General features: G+C 35.8%; 1 protein-coding gene across 3 annotated transcripts; it reads left to right on the forward strand.

The window, feature by feature from the left end:
- The first annotated feature begins 2,630 nt into the window (after nucleotides 1-2,630).
- On the forward strand, nucleotides 2,631-24,197 carry LOC123532716 (beta-1,3-galactosyl-O-glycosyl-glycoprotein beta-1,6-N-acetylglucosaminyltransferase 3-like). 3 transcript variants are annotated; one of them, XM_045314268.2, is made up of 5 exons: nucleotides 3,281-3,927; nucleotides 4,993-5,205; nucleotides 12,518-13,350; nucleotides 18,533-18,771; nucleotides 22,048-24,197. In XM_045314268.2, exons 3-4 carry the CDS (start codon nucleotides 12,521-12,523, stop codon nucleotides 18,663-18,665), a joined length of 963 nt encoding a protein of 320 aa, XP_045170203.2. In that variant the 5' UTR covers nucleotides 3,281-3,927; nucleotides 4,993-5,205; nucleotides 12,518-12,520; the 3' UTR covers nucleotides 18,666-18,771; nucleotides 22,048-24,197. The 3 variants fall into 3 exon arrangements, with proteins under 3 accessions (XP_045170206.2, XP_045170203.2, XP_045170205.2); XM_045314271.2 differs by lacking the exons at nucleotides 3,281-3,927; nucleotides 4,993-5,205 and adding an exon at nucleotides 2,631-2,704; XM_045314270.2 differs by lacking the exon at nucleotides 4,993-5,205.
- The last annotated feature ends 853 nt before the right edge of the window (nucleotides 24,198-25,050 follow it).

Genomic DNA, 25,050 nt, shown 5'->3' on the forward strand with positions numbered 1-25,050 from the left:
GTCTGTACTCATATATGTTGACGATATTTTGGTTTTCACAACTGACTTTGAGACACATATTACTGAACTAGAGGAAGTATTCAGAAGACTTGAAAAGGCCAAGTTAAAAATAATGCCTAAGAAGGTTCACCTATTTCAGATAAAATTACATTTTCTTGGCCATATAGTGGATCAAAAAGGAATATCTCCTAATGATGAAAAAGTCAAGGCTGTTCAAGACTGGCCTGTACCAAAGAGTGCTAAACAAGTTTCCTCATTTTTAGGGCTTGTTTCGTACTACCGTAGACTAAGAAAGGGTTTTGCAAATATTGCCCAGCCTTTACACCAGTTAACCGGTAAAGACAGAAAATTCATTTGGACTGAAGACTGTCAGCAGGCTTTTGACAAATTGAAGCGAGCACTGACAGAGGCACCGGTTCTGGGTTACCCAAACTTCAATGACCCATATATACTAGATACAGATTGTAGTTCATATTGTTTAGGTAGTGTACTACAACAGAAGCAAGGCGATTCTATTCGCGTCATTGCATATTACAGTCGTACCTTAAATCGCGCAGAGCGTCAATATTGCGTGACCCGCAGAGAACTTTTAGCCATTGTTGACTCAGTTAACCATTTTTAGAATTACTTGTACGGTGTACATTTTTTGATACGTACAGATCATTCGGCTCTGTCATGGGCCTTGAAATTCAGAACACCTATGGGACAGATGAGTAGGTGGATAAACGCACTTAGTCTTTATGATTTTGAAGTGGAACACAGAAGTGGAATTCGTCATGGAAATGCAGATGCATTGTCCAGGAGACCATGTGGTACTTGCAAACACTGCGAAAAACAGGAACACTTGGATAAAGAAACAGAGCAAGATTCAAATCAATGTATCGGATCTCGTGTTTCTGGGATTGCCAGTCAACCTTACCTTGAATGTATTCAGAGTTTGCATGAGAGAGAACGGAATGGTTTAACAGGAAAGAATCAGAGTGAAGTTACAGATGACCAACCAAGGGCCCTGGAAGGTGATCTGTTGATAAATGTTACCGAGATGCAAATTGAAGGTTCCAATAAGAATTCTGACCCCCTGAGGAATACTGTAAGACCGCTTGAGGATACACAAGAGGTGGATTGGTCGACAATCCAACAGGAAGATCCCAACATAGGTCCTTTAAAGTCATTTCTAGCTAAACAAGAAAGGCCAACTAGTGAAGACATTTCTCATTTAAGTAGTGATTTAAAACATATTACTCACAGTGGCCCAGTTTACAGTTACACAACAATGTTGTGTATAGGTTACACACCAATAAATTAGGAGAGGAACAGGCACAGATAATAGTTCCATATTGTGCCAGAGAAACCGTATTGAGATACATACATGATCACAAGACATCAGGCCACATGGGCGAAAAACGATCTTACCAGAGATTAAAACGTAATTTTTACTGGGTAAACTGTAAAGACGATGTAGTTCATCACTGTAGATCATGTGTACAGTGCCAAGGCAGAAAAATGCCTTCTAGAGCTGCCAAGGCGCCACTGAAATCAACAATAACTGGCGTGCCCTTAGAAAAGGTCGGAATTGATATTATAGGCCCTTTGCCAATTTCCAGAAAAGGGAATAAATACATACTGTCTATACAGTGCTACTTTACTAAATGGGTAGAAATGTACCCATTGCCAGATATGACTGTTGGGACTATTGCAACAGTTTTAGTTAACGAATTCATTTCAAGATATGGTCTAATGACTAAAATAGTGACTGACCAAGGCCGCCAGTTCGAATCAAAGTTATTCCAAGAATTATGTAAACAATTGGATATTGTTAAACTTAGATCTTCAGCTTTTCACCCAGAGACCAATGGTCTCATAGAGAGAATGAACCGCAGTATTGGAGACATGTTAAGTAAATATATATCAATAAACCAGAAAGACTGGGATGAATGGATACCAATATTACTTTTAGCATACAGATCATCAGTTCATGCCAGTACTGGTAAAACACCTTAGCAAATGATGTTCGGACATGATCCGAGGTTACCTATGGATATATTATATGGCCATGGTTTAAAAGGGAGTGATGAGTACTCCTCTGATGAATATGTAAGACACCTCCAAGAGTATTTAAGAAAATGCCATGACCAAGCTCGCCATTGCATGCTATTAGCTGCAAAACAACAGAAAAATACATATGATACTAGACTGAATTTGATTCCATACAAACAAGATGACCTTGTTTGGGCAAAAGTATTTACAAAACACAAAGGCCGTTCCCCAAAACTAAGTTTCCGTTGGACAGGTCCTTTCAAAGTGATGAAAGTCATTTCCACCTTAGTTTTACAAATAAAAAATGTAAAGACTGGCAAATTATTAAATGTTCATCACAACCGGTTAAAACCTTACAATGAGTAAGATGTAATAAATAAATAAATAAAACAAGTAACCCATTATAGTATAGGAATTGGAGGACTTTGTCCCCTGACTGTAGGCCCTTTGCCCTTGGTCTGTTCATTTACAATTTTACCCCCCCCCCCCCCACCCAAAGTACAGCACCGCTAGGGGCACTACAATAGATTACGTACTTGACATATAACTACACCTGTGACATATTTGATCTCATCAGCTTGTTTGTATTTGAAAAAAAGAGTTTCATTGATGTGTGGTGACAGTCTGTCTTTCATGTGTGGGTTCTTTTCCAAGGATATCATGTTTTGTAAGTGTGCTTCATTCTGTGCTCGTTTAGATTAATTCGGTAAAATATTATGTATGTTTATTACACCGTGGGGAATCGCATGATCAAAATAACCTCTAAAACAAAGTTATATTTTGAAGAACATGAATAAATCTCCTACCATGATAAGATATGAAATTTAAATATAGCCTAACATATGACTAGTGATTTTTTTTAATTATTATGTAGTTGACAATAAATATAGATATCTTGTAATTACAAACACTAAGGAAAATAAGAAGTCTCAGTTTCTTCAAGTGTTCCAGATAATCAGAAGGTGATTGTGATTGAAATCTATGTAGTTTTAGGATACATCTATGTTGCATTATGATAGGCTATATTTTAGATTTACAGTAAAAGTTGCTTCAATATTATCCCATATTATTCATAAAATTATTTTGGTTTAGAGATTATTTTGATCATGTGATTCCCCACTGGATATATAAGTTACCTTTGCGTTATAATATTATTTCGATGTTAACGAAAAGCATTATACATGTAATTTGATACCAGTAAGACAATATATAAGTATGAATTAATAATAATTTATCTTGTAAATAAAGTTGATGTTAAAAATCAGGATGACTTTCCTCATCTCTGCATTGTCTAAATCATGTCAAAATAACGAAGAAACTGTTAAACTGTGTTTGTATATTGCTTTATGTAATACGATGACATGTGCCATTCGATGTTATGAAAAGTTAGTCATTTTCCATAACAGAACAGATTGTTTAAATAACTACATTACATACTCTGTATACTCACATATGTTGTCGTCTATTATTTTAAGATGATAAGGGATATTGTATAGTGGAAACATCAGCGAAAATGACGTTAAAAAGCGTTCAAACATTTTTATAGATTTTGTTAATATATTGGATTAACGCAAAACGAGTAATCAAGATCAGAGAAGGAATAAATGTTTTTATATGCTTAACAATTGTGTCATATGTCTGTATGAGGACTGTTTCATTAAATCATAGTGATCTGTGAATAACAAGGAAAATAACTGACACCAGTTTACGAGGTTCTGACAAACATAAGAATAAATTCCAAAGTGTTTTAAACTTACGATTCTGCATGAAGTTAAAATGGTGCAAACAGTTGGCGCTTGTCGGTCTAACAGAGCGTAATGTTCCCTCTTTCTGAAATTAATCCACAGAGGAACGCATCGCAAAGATACACATGACACTGATAAATCGTTGGTAAGACGTCACTGTATCGTTATACAGTTGTAACATCCTGTAATGTTAGATACATCTTACCTTTGTCCGCTGTTGGTATCTACCACGTCTTGTATGTCCCGCACATTGTTACTGCAAACACTGCAGGTTTTCGGTTGTCCTTGGGTGCGATTTCTAAAGGTTTCATAGACAATCTGCGAAACCATTTAGAAGTACATAAGACATCCTGATATCTTTCAACATGTTGCAACGTTTTTAAGAGTATATACCGAGACCTTTTCCTCATTCTTCACAGAAGCCGCGGCAGTCTCCAAAGTCACATTTTTTACAAGATTTGTTGGACTACTCGTATGCATGAAACCAACAATGTTCATCAACTAATGGTGTCATTCATTAAAAATCTTGTAGTTGTAGACCCAATACACGCGTGTTTCAGATAATTACTGAAAGAATTTTTAAAATCGGGCCACTATTGAAACAGATATGGCAGTTTGATATCTAAGAAAATGGCTGATCATGGAGGCAGCCATTTTAGTGTGTTTATGACGGCATTTACACATTGCTGAATTCTTTATTTAGCAAATAACCTTTTAAATATATTAATTCAATATTTTTCTTGAGTGTAAGGTGTAAAACATGATAATTTCTTTCATTATAGATGGAAAAAGTAGAGAAATTATTTTACAGAAATAAGTAAATACAGTTCAAATGTGTATCTTAAAATTCAATAAATCCGCTATTTTTTTTTTTTTTTTGTTGCTATGGAAACAAAATGGCCGCCAATTTGACCAGATATTTAAATGCTCATAACTTTCTCATTTTTACTCCGATTTTGAAAATTCTTTCACTTCTTTAATGATTTAAGAAATTAGAGCTGACAAAATTAACGTAAGAACAACGTTATTTTTCCCTTTAAACAAGTTTGGAGCAAAAGAAAGCATACCCATTTTTAGAAATCGCTTAAGGTAATTACGGTATTTAAAATTGCTTTTGGTTCAGCTACATTTGAATTTGCTTTATCTATTCATTATCTATGCTTTATCTTATTTTATTTGCAATAATTTTAGCCATATTTGGCTTTTTCAGCTATTGATGGTGGAGGCACTGGCAATTCCCAAGATTCACTGACTTTCCGTAATTTAAGCTACAGTCACAAATACGGATATGTCCGTGCGTTGAGGTACGGTGTGAATGGGATTGGTCTGTGGGGGTGCAGACACGGATAAATACGGAGTAGTACGTCTTAGTACGGGAAAATTGGTGAGAGACGGGGAACAAAAAGATACAGGTCACAATTAGGTAGATAGTTTTCCCTATATATTCTATATAAAACTGACCTTTTTTTAAAGAGCTACCAAACATAGCTAGACCCATTTCAGAGAACAAATCCTTACCTCATTTTAAAAAGTTATGATAAAACTGATATAAAATGAAGAGAAAAGTAGGGGTCATGTATTTTCTAAGAGAGATTTCTCTGGTCACATTTGCTTACTGTAAACTGACATCAAAATCACACTGCTGTGACCTGGAAGTACTACTCATACTAAAATTGAGCTTCACTTCACCAAATACAACCTGCTCTTCCATTTTTCCTACCAAAATGTCAAAAATACATCCACAATGAAATTTAAACAGAAACTAGCTTCAATTTAGACCTATGTTGCCATGCCAAATGAAAAAATAGTGTTCAAATACCTGGCAGCCATTACGCGACTAGACCAGATGGCTCCCACGCTGGTTCCTTTAGTTTAGTTAGGCCTATAAGAAAAACTGTTTTTCTGTAATAGTCTCAATTTCATTTGTATAGTACCAGTAACGTATCTGCATGAAAAATACCAAGTTTCAGCTTGATTAAATCAGTTTTCCAGGTTTTATGGCATTTTAAGTAACGCGGGTCCCTGCGCCAATTTTCATTCAAAAATGATGTCGCGACATAATTTTTAACCAGTTCTTCTAGCCAGAGCTTGCTTTTGCCCTATTTCATAAATTTTCACTATAACTTGCAAGCAAATAACACACTAGCACTTTAAAATATACCACATGTCCCCTCTGAAAGGTATAGATGGGCAAAATTTAGAGTGTAAATGTGCATTTTTTTAAAAAAATACACCCAAAACAGATGTGATTTTTTTGGTTTTTATCAATGTTTGCAGCAACATTTTAATAAAATGCTCATTTTGTACCTAAATCTGACCAAACTAGTTCATTTATATCAATATCTGTGTCACAGGGTGAGAAAAATGTGCAGCCAGACCGGGACTCGAACCCGGGACCTCAGAATACCGTTCCGATTCTCTACCGACTGAGCTACCCGGCCGCCTACACATTCTCTCCCTGTTTTAATATTACAGTTCTATACCGTGACATACTCCCCCGCTATATGAAATTTGTCCTCGAATTTCTAATGGGATAGAGAACAAGGTAAACATGATCTCGGAATATATTCAGTCACGGTCCCATGTTGGGCGCCAAATGTCACAGGGTGAGAAAAATGTGCAGCCAGACCGGGACTCGAACCCGGTGCCTCAGAATACTGTTCCGATGCTCTACCGACTGAGCTACCCGGCCGCCTACACATTCTCTCCCTGTTTTAATATTACAGTTCTATACCGTGACATCTGGACAAATCTCAATTTTTGCCCACATTTTCTTATAGGTCACAATTAGGTAAATAGTTTTCCCTATATATTCTATATAAAACTGACCTTTTATTAAAGAGCTACCAAACATAGCTAGACCTATTTCAGAGAACAAATCCTTACCCATTTTAAAGAGTTATGATAAAACTGATATAAAATGAAGAGAAAAATAGGGGTCATATATCTTCTAAGAGAGATTTCTCTGGTCTCATTTGCTTACTGTAAACTGACATCAAAATCACACTGCTGTGACCTGGAAGTACTACTCATACTAAAATTGAGCTTTACTTCACCAAATACAACCTGCTTTCCCATTTTTCGTACCAAAATGTCAAAAATACATCCACAATGAAATTTAAACAGAAACTAGCTTCAATTTAGACCTCTGTTGCCATGCCAAGTGAAAAATTAGTGTTCAAATACTTGGCAGCCATTACGCGACTAGACCAGATGGCTCTCACGCTGGTTCCTTTAGTTTAGTTAGGCCTGCAGCACGCGAATAAGTACGAATAGGTACGGCGTACTACGTCGAACTACGTTTTAATGCGCCTGGCAACTTGCCCAGCGCGTGGACAGGTCTGCGGTGAACTACGTTGAACTACGCTTAAGTACGGGCAGCCTCGGATAACTACGTTCAGCTACGGATCAATTCGCATGACTAGTTTAGTAACAGATCGGTAAGTTTCTTATAAATAGGCCATGTTTTGCCAGCGTTTTCATTACGATTATCTTTAACATCGTGTCAAACTACGGCAATGTACGCTTCAGTACGGATAACTACGTTTAGTACGTTTGACTACGGATGAATAAGTTTCAACCAAGTTTTACTAAAGTCACGCTCAAATGGCTACTGATCGCTCAAACTGTTGCACATGTTCAAAAGTTGGAGAAACTTGCACGTTTGGGATAAGTCTTGAATACATTTTGACCAAGTGTTGGTACGGATTGATACGGATTACTACTTTGAAGTACGGCTCAGGTACGGATCGATACGGATTACTACGTTTCTATCCGTAGCTAGACGTAGCTATCCGCGCCGTATGTGTGACTTGGATATAAGCCAGATGGTTCGCATGACGATCTATATGCTTGAACATACCATGATTTGAAAGAAAGTACTAAACGTAGTAGCAGGTAGAGTTATCTAAAATGTTTGACTGCATTTCAGAAATTATGCACGAGGGTGCTGCAAACAGTTCTGTCACTAAAGGGCTTCCGTAGGTTTATCCCAGGTATTTTAAAAACGCTTCATCGCACTTGAATGGTGTTTATTCGTTAATTTCATGCAAATTGCTTTTCAAATAACTGAGTTCTTTTAAATTGAAATACATGCAGTCATATAAACTGGCCAATTAATTTGCCACATTGTAAACTGGACGAAAAGACTGAAATTCGTTAAGTATATTAAATTGACGCATTAGGCTTGATATAGATTCAAAGCAGGTATGGTATATATGGACCTCAGGCCATGTTTTAAGTGGGATAAAGGTTTTAAAGCTTGGAAATTATCTGTCGAATGGTAGGCCTAAACCCCTGTTACCAAGGCAAACATCGCTGCTGTAAACGCTGTGGCCGAACAGGACGCGCAATTATTGCTCGCTGAAAGATATAGCCAGTTGTACTGGCATATTAGAAGGCAATGTGCAAACGATTCTGAAAAAGCTAACAGGTGACGAAACCGAGATGGGCTGATAAGCAATGGAAACGAAAAGATAAAAAACAACGTCCATGAATTGCCAAGAGAACCGTAAGTTCGAAAAAGATGCTGTACGTAAGTTTTGGCAGTTTTAGTAGGCCAGTTGTTCAAGTGCCTTGTCAGTCTGGTCATAATGTCACTGGACGATTCAACAAGAACTCTGTACTGAAGAAAGTGGAAGTTTTACAATAAGAAACGTCCAAGCAAAGGATGGTCAGAGTCCATCTTATACACGACAATGCATCCTCTCACAGTGCGAGGTTGTTAAGTCTTTTTCTGGCTTCTGAAAAGATGGAAGTTGTAAACCATCCGCCTTATTCACCTGACCAGAGTCCCTGTGACTTTCTTAGTTCCATGGCTTTAGAAAATGTATTCCGGAAGGAGATATAAGTCCAGACGTTCTCTTGGCAAAGCCATTTATCAGTATCTCAAACAGGTACCAAAAGAGGACTATTTATCTGCTTTTCGCGAATGGGTAAAAATGTTACAAAAATGTGTTTTGGTAAAGGGGGAATACTTTCATCGATTAAATGTTTTTTTCTATAATAATTAGACGTTTTGGGGCCGGTCGTCATTATCAAAATATTCTTTGGATATAATTTTTGAATATTTTGATAATACGTCGCTTTTTATGGAAGTGCACTCTGTGCATTATTGAAGGTTTCATGTATACCGTCGTATGGCTGTTTTTAGTACTTGTATCATGTGTAAACGTTGAGTTCTGCTCAACCCTGGGCTGGAGGGTGTCTCATCACCACATACCTACATCCCAAGTTTGGTTCTGCTACCGTTCTTGAACAGGTTTTATCAATCCGAGCCTGCAACATTTTCATTTTTGTCGTGATGGGCGACCTGTACAGTTTCCAATTTGTTCTATTATGATGTCAAAGAAAATACTAACATTAACTGTGACAATTGATGAAAACAGAGCATAATTTTATTTAAATACATTACATATTACAATCTTACAAGTAATAATTTTATGTTCACTAGATGAGCATTTTGTTTCGCAGAAAAGACCCGAAGTGCCGCATCTAAGCATAATTTCAAGCACAAACGACCACCGATCTTTCCTAAGTAAACTACAGGATTTTGCCTTATTAAAGAATTCGTAAATTCGTCTTTTCAAGTGAGATTTAGAACTAAATGCTGAGAGTTTTTTTTTTTTTTGGGGGGGGTTTTAACGCCGTTTTTCAACAGTATTTTAGTCATGTAACGGCGGGCAGTTAACCAAACCAGTGTTCCTGGATTCTGTACCAGTACAAACCTGTTGTCCGCAAGTAACTGCCAACTTTCACACATGAATTATGAGAGGTGGAGGACAAATGATTCCAGACACAATGTCTTATCAAACCGTCACGGAGACCATACGTCCCGCCCGGGGGTATCGAACTCACGACCCCGCGATCCGTAGACCAACGCTCTCCCTACTGAGCTAAGTGGGAGAGTTAAATTATTCCGAGTCAACAACTTTAACCAGGAATGCATTTCCTACTCTTGTACAAATATTAAATGTTACGTATACAGAAGTTATATCAATATCGCTTTAACAGCTGTTTCCTCGCATTGTGTGGCGTAAGACATCGTTTTGTAAATTGTTTCCATTAACTTGCCTCCTGTCTTGATAAAGAAACAAAAGAATACCAGCAAACACATAATGTTGATATAAATATCAATAGGAAATCTGATGTTGAATGTACTTACGTTTGTCAATAATTGAAATGTACTTTTCAAGCAAATTTCATATTGATTGAAAAGCATTCTTTGCTAATTCAGACGTACTGATGATTTTATATAAAAATAAAACAATTATGTTGCTCTTAAGGTAGTTCCGTTCAGTTCGAATTTTTTTCTACAACGTAGAATTTGTTAAAACCCCGATTTTTTAAAACTGCAAGCGGGGCAATATACCCCGGAAGGGGGGGGGGGGGGGGGGGGGGGGGGGGGGGGGTTTTTTGGGGAGGGTAGGGGTGGTGTTATATAGTTTGTTGCAGTAACTGGCTACCAGGATACAAACTACATGTTTTTTTTATTATTACTATTAATTGAGGGGGTGGGGTTAGATGGTGGAGATTGAGTGTGTTGGGGTCTGTCTTTGGTGGTGTAAGGGTGGAAGCAGGAAGCAGGACGTGTGTGTGTGTGTGATGCAGTGGTAGTGGTGACTGGACACTACTGGGCAAGAACCTAAATGAAAATAAAAAACTGGTTGGGGCTGGGTTGGGGAAGGGGTCGGGGTGGCGGTCGTAGAGAGGAGGAAGCATGGAATGTGCGTGCGTGTGTTTTTTGCGTGCACAAGTGCGTATGCGTATGTGTGTGCGCGCGAGCTTGTGGTGGTGACATGGTACTAAAGGATAAGAAACTAAATGATTTTTCGGTGGAGGAAGGAAGGGGTAATGGCGTTTCGTGAGTGGGTGGGTGTATTGTTGCAGTGGCAGGATACAAAAGGGCAAGAATCTGAATGTAGATTGTTGCAGTCTGCACATCGTCTCATCACCACCTGCTTCTATACCATGTTTCAGGTCAATACCTTTGTAGGCGTACGCTAGAAATCGGTGCGATTTTTTTCCTAATAATAGAATTACTTCAAACTTAGGATATTGAAGGACAATCATCTAAGAAACAAAAATATGTAATAAAAATTATGGGTCACTGGTTTTGAAAAAGATTTATGTGCCCTTGAAAACGGCATTTTCGGGTATTATTGGAAAAAATTCGCCAATCTCATATACAGGGAATTTAGCGTACGCCTTTAGTTTATAAGTTAAGCTCTGGACATGAAATATGATGGGCAGATTTGACCTTGCTGTGAACTTGATCTTTGACCTACCACCTGGTCCATGCACTCTGCACATCACCACATACCTACATCCCAAGTTTGGAGTCAGTACCTTGAATGGGTATTACGTTATGCTCCGGATACTATATATGACGGACAGATTTGACGTTTGACATCAGTTTATGACCTTGACCTTAAACCTACAGACGAGGTTCATGATCTCCGCACATCGTCTCATCACTACCTATCTACATCACAAGATTGAAGTCAATACCTTGAATTGTTAATAGGTCATGCTCCTGACACGAAATACGATAGCCAATTGTGACCTTTAAGCTCACTTTGTGACCTTGACCTTTGACCTACAGAGCCGGGTTAAGTGCTCTTTCACCATCCAACTATGTCCCAAGTTTAAAGCCAATGTCTTTAATGGTTATAGATATGCTTTTCTAAAAATTGAAAGTTTATAGTGACTCTGTATTTTTCAGGTATTATGAAAAGTCGCAACCGCGGTTACCCACTATGTAAATTCTTTTACATGTATTTATTTATTTGATTGCTTTATATTTCTTACTTGTTTTTTTATTTGTTTCTTAACTTTGAATGGTTAATTCATTTCTTATTTTCTTCATGACGTTTACTGTTAAGGTGTGATGTTGTATAGCAGAGTGGTTAAGGTCGCTTACTCCGTATCATTTGTTCTCTCATCGCTGTGGATTCGAATCTTCACTTGCCGTGAAAAAATCTTTCATTAGGGAAGCAATCCAGCTGGCTTATGGAGGAAGGTCGAAGTGTCTACGAAGGTGTGGTTTGAGCCTTAAATAATGCCCTGAAGGACAATCGATGTTTTCCTCCAACATGAAATTTGGAAAGTCGCTATATGACCTGTAATAGTGTCGGAGTGACTTTAAATCCAACAAAACTAGTAAACAAACAAAAAGCATATATTTGTTGATGTACGTGTATATGTCACAATCCAAACACAATCCTGTACTCTAGATCTGTCTTAGACAGAATTATATGAAGACTGATTTATATGGTAAATGTATTACAAGTGAACAATATTAAATAAGTATTATACTGGAAAATTATGAAAAAATAACATAATACGAAAAAAAAAATAACTGAGTGGTAAGGCACCGCTACAGGCCACCTGACATATAGAACTGAGTCTAGGCGCCCGTCTCCCGGAAGTTTGCAAACTCGAAAATGATTCAAAGTATTACACAGTTTGTTAATGTTTTCTAAAAAAAATTATACAAAGATGTTTAAGACTTTTTTTTTTCTACCAGCAATGCTAGAACTTCAGTAAAACGTCGGACTTTATCTATTTTCAGTGCTTCCTCAGTATGTTAAATGTGAATGTATTTGTCACATGCATTTGTACTTTTATGCGAACTGAGCACATTGAATCAAAACTATATTGAAAATTGACCTTTGACCTTAGTCAATATTTTGTTGATTTTAGCATTTAATTGTGAAACGATCGTTCACTTTCAGAAAATGTTTTTGACACAAAGAAGTCATAAGCTGGCGGGTTTGAATTTGTTATTATTCAGCCTCGTTTGTTTAACCAACTATGAATCCAATACTGCACGGTTTTATCAACAGCTGAAAACATCTCATGGAAACTTAGGAGTTCATAATATAACAAGAAAGAAATTCAAGTTAACCAAAGAGGAGGAGTTTGAATTGAAAGATGATATAATATACCGTCAACAGGTGTTCATGGCAAATTATCGACCAATTAAAAACTCCGCTGGTATTAACTGCACAAAAATAATCAACAATGATCAGAAAGAGATATCAAAATCAAATAAGATTATGAGAAAATCTATGTATGCAAAATCAAAACTCACACCAGACTTTTACTTGAACATAACAAAACATTGCGATGTGTTTCGTGATTCCAGGGGCTATATTAAACACCCGCTTTCTAAGACAGAATTTGAATTTCCAGTTGCATTTTCAGTACTTGTCTACAAAGACATTGGACAAGTTGAACGACTCTTGCGTTCAATATATAGACCTCACAACTTCTATTGCATACATATAGATTCGAAAATGAAGAAAACTGAGAGGGAAGCCTTCAAAACAATTGCAGGTTGTTTAGACAATGTGTTTATTGCCGACAAATTAGTTGATGTAAAATGGGGAGATTTTACACTTCTGGAGGCAGAACTCATATGCATGAAAACGCTTTGGGCGTATAAGCAATGGAAATATTACATTAACCTTACTGGACAGGAATTTCCATTGAAAACCAACCGCGAGATAGTTGCTATCCTTAAAAGCCTTGATGGGGCAAACGTTGTTGATGGATCATTATCAAGGTGAGATATTTCATTAAAAGATGAAACTTAAGTTGTTAATATTATCTCATGGCCTATTCCAGTGTTTTCCAGGTATTTGTCCAATCTTTTTTTGTTTTGTTTTATTTCAGAAATTTATCAGTCTATATCAGACTTTGACCACTTTCCTGTGAATCGGGGAAGTAGTCTAAAACGTTTACAGGATTAGACTATGTGTTGGAAATCTTTATTGATTCTCGGTTTCGATTAACTTTCCATTGTCGGCAAAAGCAGTATGACTTAACTGAAATTATTTTTATTATAAAATCTATTTTGTCGGAATGGTATTTCACCGTCTGTACCACTTCATCGGAGAATAACATGGGCTGCTGTCAATATTGGCACCAGAATGGGAAAACAGATATGTCCTATTTTTTTCGAATGCAAGGCTTGGATCAGGTAATTGATACAAATTTTACTTCATTTGTTTTAAATTGTCATTATTCGACATCAGTGGGATGCAGATAAACTTTTAACAGTTTTAATCCTACCAAGCTCGATGCCTGTAAAGACCTACAGAATATAATACAGCAGTTAGTTCTGTAATGACTGCTTGATTCCAGATTGTTATCAGTACCTCTTTCAAATATCATTAAAACAATTGTCTAATTCTTCCTTGAATGGATTTGATTCCTGCATCGCGAGATCAGAAGTTAACTATGACACAAATACAGCTGTATGAAATGTTGTTGTTTTTCTGTGTAGCCCATGTAGAATAATTTAAATAAGCAACACCATGTGTAGCTGATATGATTTGTTTCTTTTTGCAGCCCTATTTGACGCATGTTGAACATCAACTATAAGCAACGAGTCTTTAATTGATGCAGATGACGAAGGTGCATTTGGAAAGATATTTACCTAGATTAAAAAAAGACTGATAAAATTTGGTCAAAATTACAAGTACTAGAGACATCTATACATTTATGTAGCTACTTGGTCATGACCTCTTTGAAGAATGCACAATTTGAAGTTAAGTCACTGAAATACCGTAAACACGATAAAAGTGATTTAAGCATGGATACATCTTCTATACTTTCCAGTATATTTTCGTATTGCTATGTTTCATTTTTGCTGCATATTCTAGTAGGTCCGGGCCAGTAACGTCACCTATGCACCCATCCTTAGACAATTTATCATGGATATCAAATTGTTTGACAAGAACTCTTTCAACAATATAATTTTATGATTTCACTATTTCTACGGCAACAGTTTGTTTAAAAAAAAAATACGACCATATAAACAATTATTCACCAGATCTTTTTCATATCATTAAAAATAGCCAATGGTAGTGTTAACGTATTTTAAAGTGTGTCACGGAAAAAACAATACTGTCTAACCATTAAAGGACATACTGTATTCTTAGTGTACAAAATAACATGATATTAATTTTGTTTTTGGAATCTTTTCTAAGTATATGCATTATATACTAAGCATGATGACGTACTATTTACACCTAAATTAAACACACACCACAAACAATCATATTTGCACTACTTTTCGGCAAGATATATCACATATACGCAGGTATCTATATTATGACCAAAAATACCGCGCCGGATTAAGCGGACTTTTATCATCAAGAAACAGTTGACAGACTCCATCATCCAAATGGACAAAAAAGCCCGCTGTTCCTTTCAGAAGAACTGGACGCGATAAACAGTTTATAAAGTTGACAAAGCAGCCAATTTTATTTTCACTTGACATCCTGATTTTAGTGAAATTGATTATATGTGCATTACAGTTACCGGCTTCTTGGAAGGAACTTATGATGCTGTGGAACAAGTGAATGCCATTGTTCTTTGAGTTTCAAGTTTCATAAAAACGTGAATCGTCGTTTGAACACAACCGAGCAACTTTAATTACAGATGCAGATCAAGTAGTTTGGCTACCAACTATATAATCTTTTTAAAAATATCTTTCTAAATTTCTTCTTAAGTTTGTTGTTTTTACTGTCCCAGCAAACTTCCTCATAACTCTGAGTATCTGCTATATTTGAAAAGAAAAGGGGATTAATTATACAAAATTTGATTACCCCGGTTTAATGTACGGTCTTAACTTACATTCAAAAAAACTGTGATACTTAGTATCACATGTCGGCAAAGAACGTGTAACGAGTAGAACAAAATATCTCACATAAAGTAGTATAAACGCGGAAAAAAAATAAAAGCTACGAGGAATATTGGTTTTAGCTTTTGTGAACTAACATCTATACATTATATTACTGCTTATATGAAATAATAAATGCCTTAAAATTAGAACTGGAGCAAGTAAAACTGTGAACAAGAAAAGTACAAACCAACAGTGGAAGATAGAAGTAAACAGGAGACGTAGACTTTCCAGGAATACCAGTATCTCCAAACCAAAAGCCATTTCACCTATTTTGTTGAGTATAAAACGGGCAATGATTCGTAATAAATGCATAACGTTACTTAGCCTGCTTTACTTGCCTAGAGATGATGAACAGTTGTACAAAGTTTCAAAACTATAGCTCTTACAGATTTAAGAAAAGTTGACCTTAACCTTTAACCTGCTGCTCGCGGCAAGTGTTTTTGCCTTTGCGACCAGTGCAGACCAAGATTAGCCTGCACATCCGTGCAGGCTGATCATGGTCTGCACTGTTCGCTATCCAGTCTGTAAATTTTCAGTGTACATCCCTTCCAATAATAAATGGTATTGCCCAAATTGAATGATGGACCAGGCATTCCCAATAACCTAATGATGATTGATAATTTACAAAGTTTTAAAAGTGTCTTTTACATGAGATATTCCCCATTCGAAATATTATGATATTAACGGGGCCAAATGCACAGGGTCATGTTGGAATAATTATTTCTTACGTCACTTTCAGAATGTAGTTTTAAGCAATATGTTTTGACTCCAACTTACAACAAAATGCGAACAAGTTATCTAAATTATTTGCCATTTATTTATCTATTCGTATTGTTTGAATTTTTCTAAATTGGTTTTTGTTTATGATTAATAAGATGGTAAGTGTTGCGTTAAGAAGTATAGAGAACTAAACAAATTTAAACAGAGAAATACCAGGTTTTATCACAAAAAGGCCAAAATGTTTCAGTTTATCCAAAAAACGTAATTACGTTGACCTTTGCTTTAAAAATGGTTACTTTCTTACATGTAACAATTATGAAAAGGCCAATACCACTAAGCCCTACAGACCTTTTAAAACATAATCCAACGCCTTAGACCACTCGACACAATAGATTTTGTTATCAAAACGAGACGCATAAACCTAGATATGGTATCGTATCTTGATTTGGAAAGCACATTCCATAGCATGATTTATTTCAGAATAAATTTGAAGTCGTTTATAAGGACACATCCTTCAATCAGTAGGCATACTCTTAATCTGTCTGGTTCTTAATTTTATATACACAGGTAGACTTTCTGGTCGCAAAATATATTCATCACGCGTCTTTCAGATCTCCATGAAACACCAACATATATTAATGTGGCTGCTGAAGCAGCCGCCATTAATGTATTTTAAGTATTATTTTAATATATAAGTATTAAAAGAAATAAAGTTACAAAATATAACACTTTTATCTGTTACCAAGTTTTCGGCTACGCTCGCCTTCCTCAGTGTGCAAAGTAAAAAAGATGAAGGAAATGACGCCAGCGCCAGAAGTCAATTTTATAAATAAAGAATAGATACTTTTTATTAAGCGCAGAAGCAAGTAAGATATTATTTTTCGTACTTCAAGTGTTGATTCTACGCGCGTGCGCGCGCACACACACACACAAACACATGCACGCACGCACGCACACGCACACACACAACATATAAACCGGTATGTGATAATGCGTAATTTTAAAACATGTATAAATCACTGTAAATCAGTATTCATGATACGTAAAAGTATGTCACTGAAATATCAGGTCAGACTGTTGTTTTTGTGCATTGTAAGAAATGACTCTGTAGGACCCCCTCAAAACATTTGTTTCAAAACATTTCAGACACAAGAAAATACTAATTTTATATTGGCATAGCCAAACCATTGCTTTCTACCGCCATTCAAAGACAACTGCCCTCAACTGTGCATGGAATATAGTGATGACATTCCCACTAGTGCTTTACTAAATTGCAAATTTCAAATAAAATATATAGCCAGGAAGCTATAAAATACTATAAATTGCAATAAAACCATTACATTTCAAGATTTTAAAGATATTTTCAGGATTCAAGGCAACACATTTTTAAGCAATCAGCTAATATGTCACTGAATCGTTCACATACTTCAAAACCAGTCAAAAGCCGCTATTCAATGACAACATTTGACCTAAGGAGAATATGCATGCATTTCAACTATTATATTTTTAAAGTTAACACTTACCAAAGTAACAAATGTGTTATTTATACTCTCATCAAAAATCCAAGCGTCTTGTTTAGTTTAATGTACAGTGTGTGTCACAGTGTCTTAAATCAGCTGTACTGAAAATATGAAATAAATTGAAATGACCATCATGAAGTCCGTGTCAGAAGCATTTTCAGTGGCAAAATCTGTTTTCTATATCTGTTATTTCAGTTAATTCTCAATTGAAATTAAATTCTCTTTGGGTCAGACTTTGCTATTGATTTTCATTTTCCCATTGGTGTATATTGTAAGAAATGGCTCTGTAAAACCCCTCATACAATTGTTGACACATTAAGTGTCACGCGCCCTGTCCAGTAGCCTTTAAGACACAAGAAAATACCAATTTAATATTGGCATAGCCCATCCATTTTTTTCCAATTCAAAGATAACTACCCTCAGTTGTGCATGGAAAGTAGTAATGAAATTTCCACTAGTACTTTCTTACTAAATAGCAAATTTCAGAATATATAACCAGGCAGCTATAGAATACTTCAAATTGCACAGAAACCATCACTTTTCAAGATTTTAGAGATATTTTCATGATTTAAGGCAACACAATTTTATCCAGTTTGCTGATGCCTCATTAAATGTTACACATTTCCAAGAAATCAAAAACAACAGTTGACCATCTGCTGCACTGTGTCCGTAGAGGAGCCTGATTGTTTCCGTAGATAATAACAACTCTACGTTGAACATTTATTTATTTCATCATGTTTTCTGTTCTTTGTGTTCAATCCAATCTGACGACAAACTGTTGTGTGTATAACTTATAATTTTGAACTATTATTTAGAGCGAGGAAAATCTACTTTAAACGATGGTCTCCGGCAGGTTCACCACCACCACATAACATAACACTTGTTAAAGGATCAATGCATATTGCGGCTAATAGATACTTTGTCGATTTCTGCCTTCATGACCCATGATCACTAGATTTCACAGAGTGGCTAAAGAAAACAAAAATTCCGGACGAGACTCTTTTCGCCTCATTGAATCATAACCCACATTTGGGAATTATAGGATCTTTCGTAGGTAAGTAAATCATAATAACATTCTGAACTGAATATTTAAGTCATATGCATGTTATATTACAGTGCAAGTAAAGTTTCTACTCATGTCATGAGTAGGCCCGGGATTGTATGATACATAGAGGAGTTTCACTTTTTGTGCCCGAAGAGGAAACATATTACAGTCTGTCCGACCGTCTGTTCATCTTTTTCAGATTTTGCTTTAGGTCCAAAATGCTGCCATCCATCAGATTTTAAAATAATCTAAACTCACATTTTCACTTAAGAGGCAGACGTTTTTCTCACAAAACTGTAGCCCTATATCTAACTTTAACGCCACGTCTGGTCATCGAATTTACATCCATTTTGTGTCAGATTCAATATTCTAGAATCAATGATTTTTTTCTAAAACACTCTCACCATAACATTTCAATCCTTTGCACAATGTCAGATCGCGAAACCCAAATTAAAACTCATAGTTAAGTAGGTCGGAAGTCCTATCATGCAATTGCTCTAGATATTTTCATAGGGTAGGCCAAACTGTGTGGGAACAAATGAGTTCTCATTAAAAACTCCTTAAAACTATGCATGACGTCATTTTCTCCATGGAAACCGTTATATTTTTTGGAAAATAGCAACCATATAGACGAAACCTCCATCATATATTGGTCTGTTTTCCTGATATATAATAAAAAGGACACCCAAATGGAGCTGAGACACCGCCCTTAATTGCAATATTGTAAAACTAATTTGCTTACTCAAGAATCTTTATAAGAATATGCTACAAAATATTGTTGAAATAAAAATGTCTTATGTTTGAAACCAGTCTTCATAGTACAGTCATGTGCTTTAAAATCGTGCTTTTTATAGGAAATGCATTAAACTTGGTAGAAAGTGAGGATATGGTGTCTTAAATGCAAAAGTTAAAAGAAAGTTTGAAAAAATCAAAATTGCCGAAATGTTTCAAAAATGTCGCCAGTAATAAACAATGCCAAGAAAAGTGAGGATCAAACACCCTAAATTAGTATTTTCCCAGTAAATCTGTGTTTTAGTCATCTTTATGATGTAAAATGAATGATCCTTTGGAAACCCAGAGCGCAACCAAGCGTCTGTTCATAAGAGGTAACGAAATTTGCAACACCCCTAATGCCTCTTCCCCCTCCCCCACCCCCACCCCACCCAACTCCACTCCCCTGACACCGGCTTAAGCGGAATCCTATTATAGAAAAAATGAATGTACTCGATGACCCAAAAACACCAGAAAATATATAACAACACTGAGTCAAAGTACGGGGAGACATTAAACAGCCGTCACACGGCACTTAAAGACTGCTAACACTGCCCAATATTCCTCAAATACTTTGTGGATTTTATCACAGTCACTAGCCTTCCTCGAAATGTTAACCTCGTGCCTGGAATTATGTTTTGAAGTGAATATCATTATTTCTGCGTTATCACCATTAAGTTTGAGCATGTAAAAATACATCCATGAAACGACCTCGATATGGGGCAATACCAAACTCTTAGTTACAGGTACGATTGAAAGGTTTTTGTGTAGATTGGTGAATCATTCCACAGCATCTGCGTTTTGCACCAATGGTTATACAGTTCCGCTTAAGCCGGTGTTAGGGGGCGTGAAAGGTGTTGCACATTTCATTACCTCTCATGAACAGACTCAATCAAACCGAGTCTGCTATTATTCTTCTTGGTTGCATTCTTTGCTTCCAAAGGATCTTTTTTACAGATTTTATTAATATATGTAACTTTTTGGACCCAGTATAGACCCCTGGGTATACTGTATTTCATGAGCAAAGGCGTCGATAATTCCCATCAGTTACAGCAATTTCTTAGACAGACGACAACAAACCTTCGAAATCGTACTTAAGTCAGTGTAACATCATAATGTGATTGTCAGTTGTGGTGGTTCCAGTAACATGCATATAGTTTTGGTCAAGAGTCTGAATAATGTCACACTTGAACGTCGTTAAGCCAATATAGACTTTCAATAGGAGAGACTCTGTTGAGGTAAACTTTTTATATGAGCCAAACTGAACTGATCTAAGTTACTCGTTCTGTGTTAGTTTATATCATTCCTTGTGTTTTCAATTTTACAATTAAAAGTCGCTAATATTCTGTGACAAATTCGTTGGTGGATGGATAACTCAAACGGAAATGCAAGATGTCTTTTCACAAAGTAATAATCAATTCGAGTCTGATAAGACCTGTCTCAATATATTTGATAATTGATTGTGACTTTGGTTTTACGCCGCTTACGTTCAAGCTTGTGTTTTAGAATTTTAGGAATAGGCCTCGTAGAAGTCGTCCATAATCAGCGGAATCTGGCTCGAAATACGACCTTCTTTAGTGGATAGGAAAATAATTATCTATCAATAAATATGCACCCACTAGTTTATCCACGTGAGCCTGTGCATGACACATGTACATGTGCCGCAGAAATGTTCTGTTTGAAGAATTACATCAGTAGAAAGTAGTTTTTTAAAATGGTCATGTGAAATGTGAAAGCCCAGACCAGGATTATTAAGTGCCTATTCACTGGAAAAAAAACCTGTAATTAAAGTAGCATGCAGTCAGCCCCTATGATTGCCTAAATAATACAAGTAACAACTGATTTGGCTAGACACTCGCAATGAACATAAATAAGGTGTGATGATTAATGGCCTTTACATTTAATACATGCTCTTCTAACAGTGGCGACTACTGCCCCATCTGCAACGGCGATAATGCTGTGTATAGCTATTTGGCAATGTGGTTGTAATTGTGGCAGCAGTAATTATTACTTTATGAAATAACTACTTGGATGATAATCATATGTTCTTTGCATTTGCAGGGTACATGGATAAACATTAGTTTGGTAGGAATGAAAAATATATAACTCATTTTTCCTAGTGTTCAACTTTGTTTATAAATAATATAAAATAGTAGGTTCTATCATTTTTAAAATGGCCGACCAGTTTGCCATCTTGGATATTACAGCAACCGACTTCCTGTCGTTTTCTTATTCAAATAAAGCCATGAACACTTGTACCAAGTTTGATACTTTTCCCACAAATAGCAAGATTTTATGAAACTGAGTCACCATATGGCTGCTCTATAAGCATTAGCCTGCTGTAATCCCGAAGTCACTCAGTATTTTTCAACTCTGAATGTAAATAGTTTTTTCCTACGTCGGATATGTTTAGCAGTTACTGAAATAGTGCTTCGAGCAACATTTCAAGAAATAAAATACATATCCATCAGCAACATGAAATAGTGAAATATAAGCTGGTTTTATTCTTTTAAGGAGAAGCTGAGGAATACATTTTGAAGCCGTATTTTCTACGTCACGTTATCTGGCAGTTTCCAGGTCTTAGACACTGCTTTGGAAAATTCGTTAGAGAGGTGTGCATACTTGGTGTTAGCGATCTTCATAGGGCTTACCATAGTATTGAGTTATTTGCCAATAAGTTTTATCTTGACTATGAGCACATAGCCCTTGACTGTTTAGAAGAACTGTTATATGAAAAAACATGGAAACAATATATTGACGACATTCCTATCGACACGTCTTATTATAAACATTTACACTATGCAAAAATGCAGTTAAAATCCTGACAAATAAGCGCAGAGAACACTCATTCGAACATAAGTAGCTTAAAGTTTTAGTACTATATATATTTCTTCATGTTAGGTACATGTAGTACTACTGTATATCCATTTTGTCTGTTTGTTGATGAAAATCTAGGGTTACAGTCAGTAATAAGTTTGTGCGATATGGATATTTATATACCACCGATCGTGTACGATTTTTTTTTGTCTCTGTTGTTGTCAATTGCATAGGATCTCAAAATAACTTCAAGTGCAGAGCAATTTTACTGAAAGTTAAAATCATATTACACCAAGGCATCAATTGCTATATATTAAACTGTGCTAAACCTAATGATATATTGTTCAGGTTTGATAAACCAATATCTTCTTACAACACTGTGAGAATGACAACAGTCATTGCTTTTGTAAGTTTTATACTGTTGTCAATATCCACTTTCTATTCAAATTGTTCTTACATTGCATATACAATATAGAAATCTCAAGTTTTAATACATGAAGTTACATCGAAGAAAAAAATATACCTTATTTTTCGCCACCATGTTATTTAAGTGCTGTTTGTACTTTCTTATGTTAATTAATGGTATAATATGTATATTTGTGATATTATGTTTGTATATATTGATGCTTAACTGAAGTATAAAATGTTGTATTTACCTAAAATGCTATATCTTTACGTAATATTTAGTTGTTTACATGTGAATTTGCTGATATATGTCTAACTTTTGTACATATGTTATTCTCTTCAAGAATGGAGGAAATAAAAGAAGTAGTCAATCAATCAGTCAATCAATACTATTAATCACAGACTTTGTTTTCTCGTATTTTAAGCTGTCTTTATTCTAGTTCATCATAAAGCGTGAAATGTTTTCACGTAAGTGAACGCTTAGGTTTTATTGTAACATATATCTTTGAGGCCTGCTTTCTGTAAATAAGTTTCCATCATATCTTGATGTCTTATTGTCTATCTTATTGTCTGTCTTATTGATGTTCTCTATTGCTTATTGCTTTGGTAATCATGTTTATTAAATATGTGTATATTAAATAATATAATATATAATCTTGTAAACGGTGGGAATCTTACGAACTGGTTTGTTAATATTTCAACTAAAGTTCCGAGTATGTTACAGCAGTAAATAAGTCAATAATTCGGTTTTTTCTGTTAACAATCAGTAACTAATTTCTTAATGCTATATTGTTTATTTCGGTTAAAGGTGTGAGAGGGTGGGGCTTACGTACATGGTGAGCGCTTTAGTGTGTGCCGAACTAATTATCCTTAATATTAAGGTGTTAATTCATCAGTTTTTATTGTCGAGGAGGTAAATAGCAGTGTGTATTAAGGTACGTTGCCCTATGGTTAGAAACACCTTACTTGATGCTCTAAAGTATATATTTGTATTATGTGTTAGATTTGTAAGTTATACATATTATATGAATTATGTTTTTAAGTAATGAAATCTAAAGCAGGCATTAAACGGTTCATTCGTTCATACTAGGGTTGCTTCCATGAAAACAGATTAAGAAAACAACATTGTAATTTAATTGATTCATTTGTGTTATTTCTTTCAAACATTTTGACAGTTGTATTAAAGTATTTCGCTACAGTTCGAAAACTTTGTTTTGAAAATCAAAAAAAAACATTGTTTAATCTCATATTTTGACGGAAAAATGAGAAAATGCTTTCTGTTCGATGTAACGAATGTTTGGGGGTTTTCACTGTGTTCTGTATATAGTCTCAAAGGCGGAATCATTACGATTAGAATTCATGTACGTAAGAATGATTCCATATAGGAAATCTTGCATGTTTATGCATTAACGCGACATTCAATAAAATTTAAGACCTAAGAAATTTATCATTTTGGAAAGGTGGATTTGCAACACTTAATACTGAAAACTGTTAATTTGTACACAACTAGCACATTGGGCAGATGTTGTCTAAAATGATGAGAAAAAGAATGGCTTTATATTGGTATCACAAAAAGACATATGAGCCGCGCCATGAGAAAACCAACATAGTGGCTTTGCGACCAGCATGGATCCAGACCAGCCTGCGCATCCGCGCAGTCTGGTCAGGATCCATGCTGTTCGCTTTCAAAGCCTATTACAATTAGAGAAACCGTTAGCGATTAGCATGGATCCTGACCTGACTGCGCGGGTGCGCAGGCTGGTCTGGATCCATGCTGGTCGCAAAGCCATTATGTTGGTTTTCTGTTGGTGCGGCTCATATTTGTTTGAGATGTGTATAACATATCATAATGTTGCTATAACGGAAGCAGATGTAACAGTTCAGTCAGAATGAAATACAAAATTACATGTATAAAATCAACTCTCAGCATTTGTTGAAGTTACAACTTTACAATATCTTCCAAATGTTCTATAAGTTTGAAGTCCGGCTACTGATAAGATTTTAAGTTTTATATTATGTTTTCTTCACTTTTAAATATCTTGGTTGAAACCCACACATTTCTCATTAGAAAGAAAAAAAGTACAGGTGTTAAGTGTGAAGAAACCTGCAGTACTGGAGTCATGTTAACATTCTCAAGATCGTGTCAGTTCGAGTAAGATCGCTGCAGGTTAGAAACACAACCGTGCTTATTTCTACGCTCTTAAAAAGTGCAAAAATATTATTTCTACACGTTCTTATGAGAATGAAGAGATAAACATAAGAGAATTTAGATTATACATATTCAATGTTACTATA

This window comes from Mercenaria mercenaria, chromosome 11, assembly GCF_021730395.1.
Source record: "Mercenaria mercenaria strain notata chromosome 11, MADL_Memer_1, whole genome shotgun sequence".
Taxonomy (NCBI): Eukaryota; Metazoa; Mollusca; class Bivalvia; order Venerida; family Veneridae; genus Mercenaria; species Mercenaria mercenaria.

Excerpts from the sequence above, each read along its gene's own strand:
- LOC123532716 (XM_045314271.2), top strand. The coding sequence starts at position 12,521 with ATGTTTTTGACACAAAGAAGTCATAAGCTGGCGGGTTTGAATTTGTTA. Across the intron at positions 13,351-18,532 it reads GTTGATGGATCATTATCAAG|AGCGAGGAAAATCTACTTTA; the intron begins GTGAGATATTTC and ends ACTATTATTTAG.